The 16996-nt window shown below is 44.1% G+C and overlaps 1 protein-coding gene across 2 annotated transcripts in view; it reads right to left on the bottom strand.

Annotated features, from left to right (window-relative positions):
• TASP1 (taspase 1) overlaps window positions 1-16996 on the bottom strand; it is a 151394-nt gene that overhangs the window by 116243 nt on the left and 18155 nt on the right. For both annotated transcript variants that reach the window (XM_083175833.1, XM_083175834.1), the window contains exon 8: window positions 2012-2091. In XM_083175833.1, coding sequence (XP_083031959.1) covers window positions 2012-2091 — 80 coding nt within the window. The remainder of the gene's footprint in view (window positions 1-2011; window positions 2092-16996) is intronic.

Below are 16996 nucleotides of genomic sequence, written 5' to 3'. Positions count from 1 at the left end.
TTGTTCTGACTCCCAATTGTCCTAAATGTGCCTCGGGGGTGAGAACATTTTGGCACTTGCTGTGGGCCTGTCCTCCAGTCTCCGGATTCTGGACAGCAAATATCACCGTAATTGACTCTACGGCTATTCCTAGGACCATACTTACCCCCACAGTTTGTATTTTATCAATAATTGACAAGAGTTGTTAGAGAAGTGTGCAAGACACTATGTTTGTAACCTCTGTACTATTGCCAAAGTATGCATTGCAAGGACATAGATGGCCAATAATGGCCTAACACTTGCTTCCTGGAAGTCCTTGGTCAATGACACTATTGCTCCAAATGTACATACTTAGCTAGAAATGGTTAATGTACATTTTATAATATTTGGGACCGTTGGCTCAACTCTCCGCATGCCACATAATTTGAAACATACCTTTTCCCAGTAAGTGATACATAGAGTTTATATAATCAAAAGGCTGCCAATTAGATCTATGCCCTTGTTAAAATGTAATTGAATTGTTATGTATTATGTGTTTTTACTTTTGGAATATGTAATTTCTCTCTGCCGCATTCAATGGAGACATTGACCACTAGAAGTATGTAAGGTCTAAATGTTTTATTTTTCTTTATGTATGTCCATTTTCTTTTTTTGTTGTACTTACTTTTATAAACTCAAAAAAAAAAAATACTGAATAAAAAAAAAAACATTAGAGAAAAGATGGTGGACAGTGCTTTGGTTTCCAAACAAGCAGAACAAGCATTTTTTTTCGCATTTTTAGCGTTATAATTGGCTGCTTCATTAGATGACCATTAATTATTTTGGCACCCAAAAGAACTCAACTCAGCAATCAAGTGCATTAAACATTAGGGGTCAGATGCACTAAGCTTCAAAAAAAAAAATGGAGATTGGTAAACAACTAGCCAATCAGCTCCTAACTTCCATGACACAGACTGTGTTTGAAAAAAAGTCAGACAGGAGCTGATTGGTTGGTAGTTTATCACTCTCCATTTTATCACTTTTGAAGCTTACGGCATCTGGCCATAGGCCTTAAAAGGGAAGGTGTTGTCACATTTTGTACTATGCCTAGCAGTGCACGCTTCCACTTCAAGTAGAGAAGACAATTCTTTAAAAAGTTGGCTAGATGTTACGGGTGGCATTTGACATCCTTGCCCAGGTCCGGGAATGAAAGAGGCGGTACTTATGTATTATCTGGGCTCCCATGTTAAATGCACCCCATTTTTTCATACCCCTACTATCCAACTACGCATGGAGTTGATTTTATATAGTGTGGCGAGCGCAGCGAGCCACCGTGCCCGAAGTGTGGCGAGCGCAGCGAGCCCCGCGAGGGGATGCGGTCTCATAAGAAAAACGTGAGCCCAGATATTACACAAGTACCGAAGAGGCCACTCCCGGTATCATGTTTTCCAGCACAGCCATACTGTCAGGACCTTGAGACACATCCTCTTTTCTATAAAGAGGGTTCTCACTTAAGGTGTATACTCCGTGGACGTTTTTGCCCATGAACAATGTAATGAGAATCGCTGGCTGATAAATTGCTCAGGGCATAAACAATCAGTGATTTTCACCCAGCCCAACATTTTTAACGGCAATGGGGGGGGGGTGAACCACTTTCCAGAGTAGGAGAATGGGAAGTGGTTCAATCGTTCAGTAATAAGGGGTGACAGATACGCACTAGGAGGTGATTTTGAGCTCAAAGTGGAAGATGGGAAGATGAAGTAATTTCATTCCTGGATACATCGTGAGCCTTGCTCCAACCCTCGTCTTTTTTCTTACAGTCCAAGAACCATTAAACAGCATCTGACAGGTGAGCAAGGTCATCAAAGGTGCATTTGTGATTATTAATGCTATTATGTGTCACTAAAACGAGGCCAGGTTCAGATGGCTTTATATTTCCTTGTGTACTTCATCTCTGGGTGATTTTACATTTATAATCTTACATTGATAATTAATGTGGAACTAAAAAAATAAAAAAAAGAATAGTGTAACATACAATTATTATCATACTTACTTGTAGCCATGATATCTTGAGGGCAGGTCGGTATACCATGGTCTACAGCCCATTTAAAAGCACCATCTCCAACTAAAAAGCTGCAAAAGAAATAAAAAAAGTTCAGGGCTCCAAGTTATTTGGATGGAACAGATGTCCGGTAGACAGGTAAATTAACCAACTCATAGTAGCTCAACAGATTTACCAGTGTGGTCCATAACCTGTAACTAAAGGGCCTTTGCCACAGATAAATGGATAGGCATTCTCACTCAGATACTGTGCAAAAATATGCTAGTGGTTGGAGCCGCCTGGATTAGTATCCAGCCTCGATATTGCAAATCAGTCGATTATCAAAGTTATAAAGCCGTACATTAATTATTTACATCTAACTGCTTCTAAAGTTGTATAAATTTCTGGTTTCAACAGTTCTATATCCACTTACAACTCAGTGGAGGAGGCGGATGTAATTTAACACAACGTTCGGTACTCTTTACCTAGCACGGCGCCCATCGCGGGCATTGAATGCACTTAAAAATCGGGTGCGACGCGACCGACGCGATGCCCGCGATTTCCCATAGGGACCAATGTTAAATTTCTCAATTGACCTGATTTTTCTGTTCAATGCCTCAATTGACACGATTTTTCCATAGGAAACAATGTTAAATGGCCCACAGAGGCCAAATAGCCACCCTGAAGTGTGAAATGGCCCCCACAATTGTTAACGCCACCCCACGATCAACGTGAACCCGAAGCGTGGCGAGCGCAGCGAGCCCGCGAGGGGCGGCGGTACGCGTCCTACGACCTTTTCATACCACCACTATCCACGTCGGCGTGGAGTTGAGAATAGAATAGTGTGGCGAGCGCAGCGAGCCACCGAGCCCAAAGCGTGGCGAGCGCAGCGAGCCCCGCGAGGATACCTGTGAAGCCCGCGAAGGGACGCGTTTACCTGTGAAGGTATCCGCGTGCGCTCGCCACGCTTCGGGCTCGGTGGCTCGCTGCGCTCGCCACACTATTCTATTCTCAACTCCACGCCGACGTGGATAGTGGGGGTATGAAAAGGTCGTAGGACGCGTACTGCCGCCGCTCGCCACGCTTCGGGTTGACGTTGATCGTGGGGTGGCGTTAACAATTGTGGGGGCCATTTCACACTTCAGGATGCCTATTTGGCCTCTGTGGGCCATTTAACATTGTTTCCTATGGAAAAATCGTGTCAATTGAGGCATTGAACAGTAAAATCGGGTCAATTGAGAAATTTAACATTGTTCCCTATGGGAAATCGCGGGCATCGCGTCGGTCGCGTCGCACCCGATTTTTAGTGCATTCAATGGCCGCGATGCCCGCGATTTTTTTACCTGCGATGCCCACGATCAAAATCGTGGGCGCCGTGCTAGGTAAAGAGTACCCAACGTTCTACCAGACATCGTTGCAATGCCCAGGTGTGCACATATCAGCCATATACAGGTAGGGCCAGCATCAAAACTTTTCCCAGGCACCCTAACCCACCCCCTTTAATTGCAGATGAAACTGTATAATATTTTAGCACATTTTGTAAATTACATTTTTGATGATTATGCAACAAAAATTAGGCAAAAAGAAAAACAAACAAAAAATAAGCCTAATTTTTATAATTCTATTAAATAAAAACTGTTTCATCTCTACGGGACACATATGCCATGATCATCCAAAACCTTGCATTCTTAATCAAAAACAATATTCCAACAATGTAGTTGACGGTCTAACCTTACCTTGGTAATTGTGCGTGAATTATGGAGTGCGGTACTACTGTAGCAGGCAGCAATACTGTGTAGATTGATATAGAGCATCACTGCGAAGGTCATTAATAATTAGGTTAACCACCAATGGCCTGGCTATAGCCCTAGTTTTTTTACAGTCACTACATTCAACGTGAATTAGTCCAAAACAGTAAGCATTTATAACAGATACAAATCTATCATCAAGACATGCTTTGGAGCCGGTTTGTCTGAATAAGAGGTTTTATATCATCTGGAATTACACCAAAGATGCCATACACCACTTTTTGAATGTCCCCAACTTTTATCACACTGCTTCATATGGCAATCTTCATTCATCAATGCACTTTACAGGGACCAATGAAGTAGGAGGTAGACTTAATATGCGTCTGGTTTACAAAGCAAACGATAATTGGTAGCTTTGATTGATGGATTTCAAAGGTTAATAAAACTGTAATTAACATAAACCATGTTGATCTAACATTACTATTGCCCTTCGAAATCCATTGGTCAAATCCACCAATCTTAGATGGCTTTGTAAAACCAACATACAGTAAATCTACTCCTTGGTGATCATGACCATACAAGTAGTATTTATTTACTTCTGGTGGACAATCATGTTTCAGATGATTCCATACCAACGGAACAAAGCCATTCAAAGACTCGAGTCACCTGGTGTATTCAACCAATTAGACTGCAGCGGTACTAATAGAAATTAAGTAAATGTACCTTACATTCAAAGCCACAATCTGCAGATGGTGTAAAAACATTTTTCTAGCCGTTTTCCAGTGAAAAAAAAAAAAAAAGGAAAGTTAATATTCCCCCAGGGTCGTATGGACAAAAAAAACCGAACAGATATCTTCGTTTTAGCCCAATAATTATTTCAAATCCATTGTGCATCTTATGTTTCAGTTTTGTAAAAACTGTATTTAGTTATGTTTGAAATGATTTACTATTTTACGCTATTTCGCACAGCCAAGAGTTTACTGTAGCTTTCTCCAGAAGATTCTAACATCCCACAACTATGTTTACTGGCATACACATGCTTCACATTTTACTGTGAAAAGTTGGACCTTCTTTTCTCAATCATGATATATTATATGTAAAGTATGCAGATTCCGAACATTGAGGCTCAGTGACTGTTGACAGCGCTGGTTTGTCATTCTGATGGCACTGCAAACCAGGGTTGGCACTTTTTTCTTCCTGGCGTAAATGAGGGGTGATGAAGTATAAAACCCGTTCTGCCGAAGCGATGGACATAAAATGTGTTGAAATACACTTTCTGAGTTTCATTTATTAATGAGCTGCAGAACTTCTGAAATAGAATTTCTGAAGTACTAGGGGAGGATTCAATTAAGTTAAGAAGCTGTTAAGAACCGTTGCGGCAACTTTCATATGTGCACGGTAGACCAACCTCAAACTACACAGTATTGATAGTATAATAATCTGCCTATACAGGTAGTACAGATTTAGCCGCGCTCATCGTTGTGCAGATCCAGCTGCGTGTGCTTGTTTGTCGCGCCAAAATCGCACCGCGTAGTGGAATCCTCATGCTGCAATACTGCCTATCAATGTGTCGCACTTGGCGTAACTAGCAGACAAAATGCGCCATGTGTGCTGCTAGCGGCAGTTAAGGAACAAAGCTATATTTTGCTATTTTTTGATTTATGGAAGAGCAATAAAAGGTACGCTAATTTAAATCACGTTTTGGGTGATTTCACATCTATTATTACATATTTTTGGTTAAAAGCCACATTCTATTTCTGGTTGTTTTAGATGTTAGATTTACTGGGCTTTAGATTCTCTTTCTTGAGCGCATTAGCACATAAAACTTTATGGTTTTTTAGAACCTCGAAAAAAATGTCTAGTTTGTTAAAAACAAAATATGGAAAAAGTTAGACAAATAAAAATAGTAAAGTCTGTTTCGGAGCAAAAGGGCTATAAAGGCAATAATGTTGGGAGTTATAAATTCAGTTGTATTCCAAAGAAGCACCAACATTCTTTAAAACATTTGATCGCCTGGTTAGAATGGCTTGGGTGAGAGGTCTCAAACCTTGGAGAGATGGGGACAGATGTGCCTTGGAGAGGGATAAGGTGGAGAGAGATTGAGGGACTTTTTATTAGGCCTTGGTGAGAGAAAAAGAGGATGGTGATAAAGTACTAACATGGTAAACTATTATCCATGTCAGCCTTATTCTAGATGATATTAGCGCAGATATTGCATTTAATACTTGGTCTTTTGTTTTAACTTATGTTGAGATCTTGTATTCCTCCACAGGCATATTTTATATCTGCAGCTCAATTGCATAGATTGTTAAACTAGTGCAATAGCACCAAATTGTTATTAACATTAAAATAGCGCCTAAATATTTTGGAGTGAGAAGTTGTATTACTACTGGACGCCTCTACAAAATCTCCAGCATTCCACTACTGGAACGATACTCAGTCTCCAGTCAATGGGGGGTATTCAATCCCCCACCACTGTTCCCGACAGGGGAAATAGCGGCAGGGCCCTATTCAATGCTGTCTTCCCCGACATCATTGAACAGGGATCTCAGCAGAACGGGCCCGACTTTACAAGCAGTCAGGCCTGTTCTGCCGACAACGGATGGGAATTGTTGCGCTCCTGGCCGCAGCTTGATTTCCTACCGTTCCTCTTGGCCACGCCCCCTTTTTCAGCGCTCGGCAGGCGGGACATTAAATCCCGCCTGCCGAGTTGACGTTGAGCCGGCCGAGAACAGGACCAGGTCCTGACGCAGGATTGAATACCCCCCTAACTCCTGTTTACTGCAAGCTGCTGGATGACCATCATCCAAAAAGTCCATTGAATACCCATTGGCTCTGGTGTTACAGTCTGTCCTATATGCTCATAGTGTTCCTGCTAGGAACAGGGGCGGGCAGGGCACCGCTGCACGGGGGCAGCATCAAGGGGGCGGACCGGGCACGCCGACATCACTGTTCTGAGCGGTCCTGGGCCACCGACGTCACAAAAGGGGCATGCCCGGGCCACGCCGTGACGAAAAGGTGCCGAAGGCTCTCCACTGCCGGGGAAGCGCCGGGCACCGCTATATACTGCGGCGCCGGGCTTCCCCGATATCACCATAAGAGGAGGAGGCAGGCTGTTTTAGCGGGGCGCTGCCAGAGGGGCAGGGCGCATCATGCCCTTTAAAAATCGGGCAGGGCGCTGCGCCCCACTAAAACAGCCTAGCGGGAACACTAGCTCAGTCTCCTCAGTCCCCTGTCTTGATATTTTATACCAGCCCTTACTGGTAAATCAGTGGTGGTTACAATGTGCCTTACATATCCAATGCTGTACTGCCAATATCAATAAATCACTTGTTACAGTATATGAGGATATTCATTTCCATTATATGACCTGGAGCCATATGCAGACCATATCATAGCTCCAAGTCCATTTAGAGACTGGCAGCTTATAGGAAATGAATAAGGGCATCAGTGGGGAGTGCAGACAGCTTCTCAAGTTTTATGTCATTCTAAAGTAGATACTGGGGGCTTTGTTAAATAATTATCTAAATCATTCATTTGTGCAGTTCTGGAAGTCTACATTAATAAAATGATCCTGCATTTACAGAGATGAACATTGCCACAGGCTTGAAATCAGGTCTTCAAAAAGCCCATTACACTCCTATGCAGCCACATATTCAGTCATTTCAAGACAATATATAAAAAAGATAGATAGGATAGATAATCCTCTAAAAGTTTTTATGTTTAAAGGTCAGAGATTAATTAATCACTTAATAGTGTTTAATAAAGATTAATATAATTAGTTTTTTGTGGCCTTCAGATACAATGATAAAAAATACAGAATATAAAAAAAGAAATAAAATCAACACATTACATATCACAATACATAATCAAACATAAGGACATACTTAAAAAAAAAACAATAAGTAGCAATCATCTGGTTATTAATCAGAATTTTTGAAGCTTTGTGCATCCTGGTCCTGTATCTAAGTTCTCAAACGTTTTATTAAACTCAGATCCCTGGGTGGCTTCATCTTCTGTTTCAAAGTTAATACATTAATTCACACTGGAAACTGATCACTCACATAACGTCTGCAGCCACTAATTGGCTCTGTGTTCCTTTCCAAAAAATTTTTGACTGAATGTTATTTTGTTTGATCATTTTTATTACATACTTTTTGAAGTACAGTGAAAAAAAGAGATTACTTTAATGGTATACATTGGAAGCGGTGTTAATTTAGGCAATGAAAATTTAGACTAAAACTATTTGTCGATGAAGGTATTTTTCTGTGACGAAAATAGGAATTTCTTAATAAAGAACATATTGACTAAATATTACTCCATGCCATCATGATGAAAATTGACTAGATGAAAATGCTGTATCATTTTCGGCTGGACACTTCCAGGTTATATTTTTCCAGTGTTTGATTTTTTGAATTAATTAATTATACTGTATTTTATACAGTTTTATCCATCCTCTCTGTTCCTAGATTTACTTACTTGCGCAACAAGTCTGTTTATGTAGTTAGCTATTTAGTTAACTTTAGTTAAATAGCGAAATATTAGAATATGCATCTTTACCGCTTTATCTTTTGCAGTAGACTAGTACTGTACTACTACTTCTTACTTGTATCAGGCAGGTTGTATTTTTCTAGCAATTTATTGTATTATTTAATTATTTAAATTAACATTTTTAACCATTTGAGTGCCAAGTGAATGTGTCAAAATAGGTGTGAAAAATATCAAGCAAACTTTTTTTATTCATCATAGTAACCTGTAATGTTTACATTATATAGCAAATATTTTGTTTATTATTTGAATTTATAGATCAAATGTGAGCGACGTTGGAAATTTTAGCGGGTATTTTGAACATCTCTCACAGATGTTGGCACTCAAAGGGTTAATTAAAAATGTTTTTGAGAATAGATGTTTTCCTGGGAAGGAAACATTATTTGTGTTGCACTTGTTTGATACCTAGAACACATAGTGAGAGGAATACAAAGTATTCAAGGGAATGAAAGAGAAATGATCCATTACAATAACATCCATTACAACAATATTAAACTGCAAAGCTATGACTAAATCAATTACTCAAATCAGACTAGTTATCCGAGAACCACTGACTAAGGCATGTATGCAATACTCCGCTGCTATTTTGGACGGGTGAAATAGTGGCGGATGCCTATTCAATGTTGTCATTACCGACAGCTTTTAAGAGGCATCACGGCAGAACGATCCTGACTTTAAAAGCGGTCGGGCCCGTTCTGCCAATAACGCCCCCTTTTAGCCGACTGGCTGGTGGGACATTGAGTAAGGTTACTAGAATGCTGTGCTTGGGACCAGATCCTGAGAAATATAATACTGCAACTGGGAATTCTGTCCCTCACTCTTTTTGTGCAAAGTGAAGAAAAGGAGTTATTTCCATCTACCTTTTACTATCTGTACTGAATAGCATAGCGCAGTAACACATTATGATTGTGGCATAGAAAGACACTACTCAGGATATCGACATGGGCTGAATGTCTAAAGTTGACATGTCGACCATGCGGTTTCTCATAGGGAGGTTATCTCACCCTAACCCCAAAAACCATGTGTCAACATTATGAATATTTAACATTGTGGATGTGGACATGCTCCATGTCAACCTCTTGCCCATGCCTACATTCTAAATGATCACATTCTGAGCATACAGTATACCCAAATGATAATATTGTGCTCATCACATCTATAGATTGTAAGCGTGTGAGCAGGGCCCTCCTGCCTTTTTGACTCTCTGCAAATACCCAGTTTGTTGTATCACTGTCTCCAATTGTAAAGTGCAACGGAATATGCTGCACTATATAAGAAACCATGGTACTCTTTACCTAGAACGGCGCCCAAGATTTGGATCTTGGGCATCGCAAGGTATAAAATCGCATCGGTCGCATCGCATGCGCCCAAAAAAATCGCATGCGATGCGACCGACGCGATTACCGCGATTTCACATAGGGAACAATGTTAAATGGCCCAATTGACCCGGTTTTACATAGGGAACAGAGCCCGAATAGCCACCCTCAAGTGTGAAATGGCCCCCCCAATTGTTAACGCCACCCCACGATCAACGTCAACCCGAAGCGTGGCGAGCGCAGCGAGCCCGCGAGGGGCGACGGTACGCGTTCTCCGACCTTTTCATACCCCCACTATCCACGTCGGCGTGGACTGGAGAATAGAAAGTGTGGCGAGCGCAGTGAGCCCCGCGAGGGGACGCGGATACCTTCGCAGGTATCCGCGTCCCCTCGCGGGCTCCACAGGTATCCGCGTACGCTCGCCACGCTTCGGGCTCGCCACACTTTCTATTCTCAACTCCACCCCGACGTGGATAGTGGGGGTATGAAAAGGTCGGAGGACGCGTACCGCTGCGCTCGCCACGCTTCGGGTTGACGTTGATCGTGGGGTGGCGTTAACAATTGGGGGGGCCATTTCACACTTGAGGGTGGCTATTTGGGCTCTGTGGGCCATTTAACATTGTTCCCTATGTAAAATCGGGTCAATTGGGCCATTTAACATTGTTCCCTATGTAAAATCGCGGTAATCGCGTTGGTCACGTCGCATGCGATGCGACCGACGCGATTTACATTTTAACATGCATTTCTATGTGAAATCGCGGGCGTCGCATCGGATGCCATTATAATGGCATTCGATGTACATGCGATGTACATGCGATGCCCGCGATGGGCGCCGTTCTAGGTAAAGAGTACCGAAACCATTAATAAATCACATGTAATGAGTAAAGCACTTAATACATTGGCCATTTACAAAGAAAATAATCTACTTCTATTTTACATTTAAACCTTATAGGCCTGATTCATGTTTACTCGGTCGACCCCGTTTCCGATGGTGGGGGTCTACACATGCATAAATATACGCATGTGCAGATCCTCTGTGCGAACGCCTTCAGTGAGTATCACATTCATCAAGTGGTTTGCAGGGGAGGGAAGGGGACAGGCAGGGGGCCAGTGCAGGGGAACATCCAGGGTTTTATGGGCATCCCCATGTCGGGGTGGGCGGCTGACATCACATGACGTCAGCACCAGCCCTGAATTCGCCCATCTCCGGCCAAAATAAAAGTCAGTCTAGACCAGTGGTCTCCAACCTTTTTTGGGGCGGGAGCTACTCGAGACAAAATAAACCGCCTGAAGAGCTACTAAAAAAATTTTAAAACAAGAAATCTGCATAATAATCAAAAAATGCCCTTTACACATTATGCCACACACTGTAATGGCCCTGACACATTATGCCGCATACCACAATGCCCCAGACACAATATGCCACACACTGCAATGTGTCACAAACATACCTCCCAACACTGGAGACAGAGGAAAAGGGTATACACATATACCCCACAGTGCCAGGAACAAGTATGCCCCCACAGTGCCAGGAACAAGTATGCCCCCACAGTGCCAGGAACAAGTATGCCCCCACAGTGCCAGGAACAAGTATGCCCCCACAGTGCCAGGAACAAGTATGCCCCCACAGTGCCAGGAACAAGTATGCCCCCACAGTGCCAGGAACATGTATGCCCCCACAGTGCCAGGAACATGTATGCCCCCACAGTGCCATAAACATGTATGCCCCCACAGTGCCAGCAACAGTATGCCCCCACAGTGCCAGGAACAAGTATGCCCCCACAGTGCCAGGAACATGTATGCCCCCACAGTGCCAGTTTCCCAGCACCAGCAGACTCACCAGTACTGCTGTCCCCCTGTGCCGCTGCTGTCTGTGTCCGCTGTGTCCGGTGTCATCGTGTCATCGCCGCCGCTGCTGCTGATTCCTCTCTGAGGAGAGGAGAGCACCGAGCGTCTCTCCTTCCCCTCACTTCCTTGTGACTAGGCGTCCGTCAATCAAAACTCGCGGGCCGGCTCCTGATTGGCTGCTGGCCCGCGAGTTCTGATCCGCAGACGGCACAGTCAAAGGAATCCACAGTGAGGGGTAGGAGAGACGCGGGGTGCGCTCTCCTCCCCTCAGAGCAGACAGGGAGAAGGGATGGGCGGGCGGCGGGCGGCTGGCTGGATAATGGAGTGTCGGGCGGCTGGCAGGGGCAGAGTGGTCGAGCAACCCGGATCGCTGCCGCGAGCTACCGGTAGCTCGCGAGCGACGGGTTGGCGACAACTGGTCTAGACTGACTTATCGGAAAATGCGGAAAAAAAAAATTTGATGATCGAATGATTTTTCACCCGTGTGGCGACATGCGAGGGTATGTGTAAGCGTACACATTCCCATGCATGCAAATGCAGGGATGCGGGCAACTTGCTGCAACCTGCTAGGCTGCGAACAGGTCTGAATCAGGCAACATGACATATAAATGATGGTATTGTTGAATGACAAGCTGGAGCTCATTTCGGGAAAGGTAAGAACACAAGGATACTTTACTCATTTTGTTTTAGAACACAGACTTTTTGGTTTCCATTGTAGCAATATTAAATATCAAGCGGTCTTTAAAAAAGGGAAAAAGAACTTTGTTTTCATTGGCCGAATCATAGCTTTCAATCACATTTAACAAAAGACAACGCTGGTTGCTTAAATATATATATCTATATCTATACATATATATGAAAGGTTAATAAAATACCCTTTACTAAAGAAACGCACGTCTTCCTCTGAAGATTCTGCTGATTGCTAACAAATTCTTTGGACTTGTTTTCTTTCTGGCAGTTGCCGGGAATTGGGCAGCAGATCAGAAGGCCTGAAATGATATCATGTGCGTTCCAATACTCTGTCTTTTGATTACGTTCCTGATCAAAGTGAACGCTATTGTAACACTAAATTATTATTTGGTAAAGTAGCGCTGGTAACGGACAAAAGATATATATAAGAAGCCCTGACATAACAGTTTAAGTGAAGACAAAACTTACATTTCCAGTAAGAAATGCAGCCTCCTCGCAAGAGAATTAATTGCCTAATATCAGTGTCAGTGCATGCGATCCCTGAACACTAAAAAGACATCTGTTTGAAGAAATCCCTGTTCACCACTACAAAAGGAAAAACACAATTGCACGCCAAATGCGGCTACGCAGCGCACGGGATCTTTGCTAAAATAGTATCATTTGTTTTCAAGCTGAGTTTCCAAACTCTTGTTCCCTAAACCAGAACAGACACGTGAAATTACTAATGTCAAAAGTATCCCCGTAAATAGGAAGAAACCAGGCAATTAATAGTTCTCACATCAACCAGCGGACAAGAAGTTCCCAGAATGAAGTGGGAGTCCCTCACACATCCGCCTCAAATTCATGAAAACACTGCACGTCAAAGGATAATTATAAAGGAGGCCGAAACCTTCTAAAAAAAAAGGAAATTAATGTTCATCTCACCATGGCACTGACATACCGGCAGATACTTCCATGTAGTTATTAATGTTACTGAAAAGTACTGTCGACTGATTAAAAACATTGTTATTTTTAAAGAAGGTGGTGCAAAAAAAAGTAACAAGACTTTCTATAAGATTGACCTACACATAATATTACATATGAATGGCGGGATTAACTCTAGAAAAGAAAGTTAAGGGGTTTCATAATTGTAACCACGAAAACGGGTCAGGGATTTTTTTCTGCTGTCAAAGTCAGTCACTTTGCACTAGAACAAGCTCGTATTCTTTTTGACTATGCGAAAGAATATTAATGAACCATTCTAAGACGTCCTGACATCATTTTAACTAGATCGGAGCTTCTTAATACGTTTCGTTATTTTCATCTAAAGAGGGAAACTTTAGGTGTCTTGCCGGAACAGAAGATATTGACTTAAGAGCAAAACGCTTTTGCACGTTTCTTATTCAGGTCAAGTCACAACTTTTCCGCACTAGCCGATTTTTAATATTTCAATTTCAACTTAATCAAATGTATCGCATCCACTGTTCTGATGTGTATATACCTCCAAGGCTGCAAGTCCTTGCAGCCTTGGAGGGATATACACATCAGAACAGTGGATGCGATACATTTGATTATCTGTCAGTGATCTTCAGTCAGTCTCTCCCGGATTATGCAAAGTTTACACCAGGGGTGGCCAACCGGTCAGAGGTAAAGAGCCGAAAAATATCGGTAGTCAAGCTAAAGAGCCGAAAAATATCGGTAGTCAAGCTAAAGAGCCGACATCATGCACGCGCCGAAGGCGCATGCGCCAAAAAAAGGGGCGTAGTCTATTTTGACCCCTTGGGTGGGTGTGATACAAATATGCCTCCAATAGTGCAGTGCCATATATACATATGCCCCCAATAGTGCCATACACACATATGCCCCCCACGGTGCCAGGTATGCACCACATGGTGCCGGGTATGCACCACATGGTGCCGGGTATGCCCCCACAGTGCCAAAAAGCTGGTATGCCCCCACAGTGCCACAAACTGCTATGCCCCCACAGTGCCACAAACTGCTATGCCCCCACAGTGCCACAAACTGCTATGCCCCCACAGTGCCACAAACTGCTATGCCCCCACAGTGCCACAAACTGCTATGCCCCCACAGTGCAAATTTCCCAGCAGCAGCACTCACCATTGTTGCTGCTGCTGCCAGGTGGGGAGAGGACAGTCTGGTGTCCCCTTGCAGTCCTCCTGTCATGTCACCGATGGGAGGAGAGCACAGCACACCGCGCGTCTCCTTCCCCCTCATTTCCCTGTGACTGGGCCGCCCACCAATCAAAGCTCACTGGCCGGCTCCTGATTGGCTGCTGGCCCACGAGCTCTGCTTGGCAGACGGCCCAGTCACAAGGATGCACAGTAAGGGGTAGGAGAGATGCGCGATGCGCGCTCTCCTCCCCTCAGAAGGAGAACGGATTCAGAGAACCGGCAGCAGGGGGGACTGGGACAGACGGTGGGCGGCGGGCAGCAGTGGGAGCAGGAGCCGCACTTTACAAGGGGGAGAGCCGCATGAGGCTCAAGAGCCACAGGTTGGCCACCACTGGTTTACACAATTCCAATACCACATTTGATGTCAGCGAATTTCATTCTAAGAATTCAATGAGGACCTATATTTGCTCTTCTGAATTGTACACAGTATGACCAAAGTCATGTTTGAAACAGCCATTGAGTATCACTCTGATGAAGTCTTGTAGACGAAAAGCGTCGGGTTTTTTGATGACTACTGTTGTGAACTCTATTAATTGAGTACATGGAATAGGTGAAGTAGGGACAGCATAGAAATCAGTGTCAGATCGTAGGCACAACATAACTCCTAGCACCACACACTCCCAACAGGGATGCAAAGCAAAAGAACCAATGTTGCTCTTAAGTATTTATCCAAGATGTGTGCAACTGATACTTGCCACAAATCGTTTAAATGTCCCCTACAGCTGGCTAAACACCAGACCAAGTTTCAACCAACTAGTTGGCTATTTGAATAAAAAAGACTCAGGTCGAGATGCATGGAGCAGTGAAAAGAGAGTAAGTGGAGAAGTTGCCGTTGGCAACCAATCATCTTTGAAGTAACATTTATGTAACATTAAGAGCATTCTATAAAATTATAGGTACTGTAGCATCTGGTTGGTTGTCAGGGATAACTTCCCCATTAGCACACTTCTCCACTGCTTCATGTCTACCCCGAAAATAGTTGTTCAGAAAAGTTGGCAATATCTTTTTGACAAAAGTTTTTGTCTGTTTTCTGGTGTTTTGGTGCAGATGGCTGTCATTTGCTTCCATACCAGATTTCCAACCCAACTAGCCAACTAGCTGGATGGTTGGATTAAAGTTTGGCTAGTGTATGGCCAACATAAGGCTCTAATGGCTGTAAAACCAAGAGAAAATAGCTAAGAGTTGATCCTGCCCATTCCTGCTCCAGTTCACAGCCTACAGAAGATGTGTGTTTCAGGCATTATGCACTCTGAAAGAAAAGGGAGAGCAACTGAATATAACTTTTAAGCTGTCACATTATGTGATCCATTGAACAAGTTTTTAAAGTTTTGGGGGCAATTCTCTTATGGACTGTGCATTATTTCATGAATTCTCATAATGCCTATAGAAATTTGCACTAATATTTGTTCTGCTAAGTGATGTTAAATACATTTCTTAGAAATTTTATTTTGTCAGTAAAAAGTTATTTAACATGTTGACATCCCCGGAAAGGCCTCTAGTAGATACAGCAGGTGTCACAGCAGACCTGGTGGGTACTGCAGCATTGCCATAGCCTCAGGGGTTTATGTGTGTTCCAGGCAAAGCTTTGCAAGTCTCCATCAAGTGAATAGTCCATGGATCAAGTATGGACCTTTATCATTGGTCTGGTCCCTGGGGTGGCCCCTCGCCATTGGTCTGGTCCCTGGGGTGGACCCTCGCCATTGATCTGGTCCCTGGGGTGGACCCTCGCCATTGATCTGGTCCCTGGGGTGGACCCTCGCCATTGGTCTGGTCCCTGGGGTGGACCCTCGCCATTGGTCTGGTCCCTGGGGTGGACCCTCGCCATTGGTCTGGTCCCTGGGGTGGACCCTCGCCATTGGTCTGGTCCCTGGGGTGGACCCTCGCCATTGGTCTGGACCCTGGGCTGGACCCTCGCCATTGGTCTGGACCCTGGGCTGGACCCTCGCCATTGGTCTGGACCCTGGGCTGGACCCTCGCCATTGGTCTGGTCCCTGGGTTGGACCCTCGCCATTGGTCTGGTCCCTGAGGTGGGCCCTCGCCATTGGTCTGGTCCCTGGGGTGGACCCTCGCCATTGGTCTGGTCCCTGGGGTGGACCCTCGCCATTGGTCTGGTCCCTGGGGTGGACCCTCGCCATTGGTCTGGTCACTAGGGTAGACCCTCGCCATTGGTCTGGTCACTAGGGTAGACCCTCGCCATTGGTCTGGTCACTAGGGTAGACCCTCGCCATTGATCTGGTCACTAGGGTAGACCCTCGCCATTGGTCTGGTCACTAGGATGGACCTCCGCCATTGATCTGGTCACTAGAGTGGACCAGGGGTGAATTTAGAGATGAAAGCACCCCTAAACACAACTGTAATGGCCGACTCCCCCCCCCCCCCCCCCCTGCCCTTTATGTAATATTATTTATGTTGATTCGTTATAAGCCCTCATTAGAGTTTGCCAATTTAAAAGAATAATAAAAAAGCCAGTACGTGCATGTCCTAAAACATTTACATTCCATTCAAGGGGGAATACGGTAATGTACATTGGTAATATTTTGCAATTACTGGTAAATGGCTGGCTGACAGTACGAATACAAGCATCCAAGTACCACCCCTAGGTAGGTGCCTTATGTGCTTAATGGGAAATTGGCAACTAGGGTGGACCCTTGCCATTGGTATGGTTACTAGGGTGGA

This window comes from Crinia signifera, chromosome 3, assembly GCF_055691185.1.
Source record: "Crinia signifera chromosome 3, ASM5569118v1, whole genome shotgun sequence".
In the NCBI taxonomy this organism is placed as follows: domain Eukaryota; kingdom Metazoa; phylum Chordata; class Amphibia; order Anura; family Myobatrachidae; genus Crinia; species Crinia signifera.
This window is presented reverse-complemented; position numbering and strand designations above follow the sequence as displayed.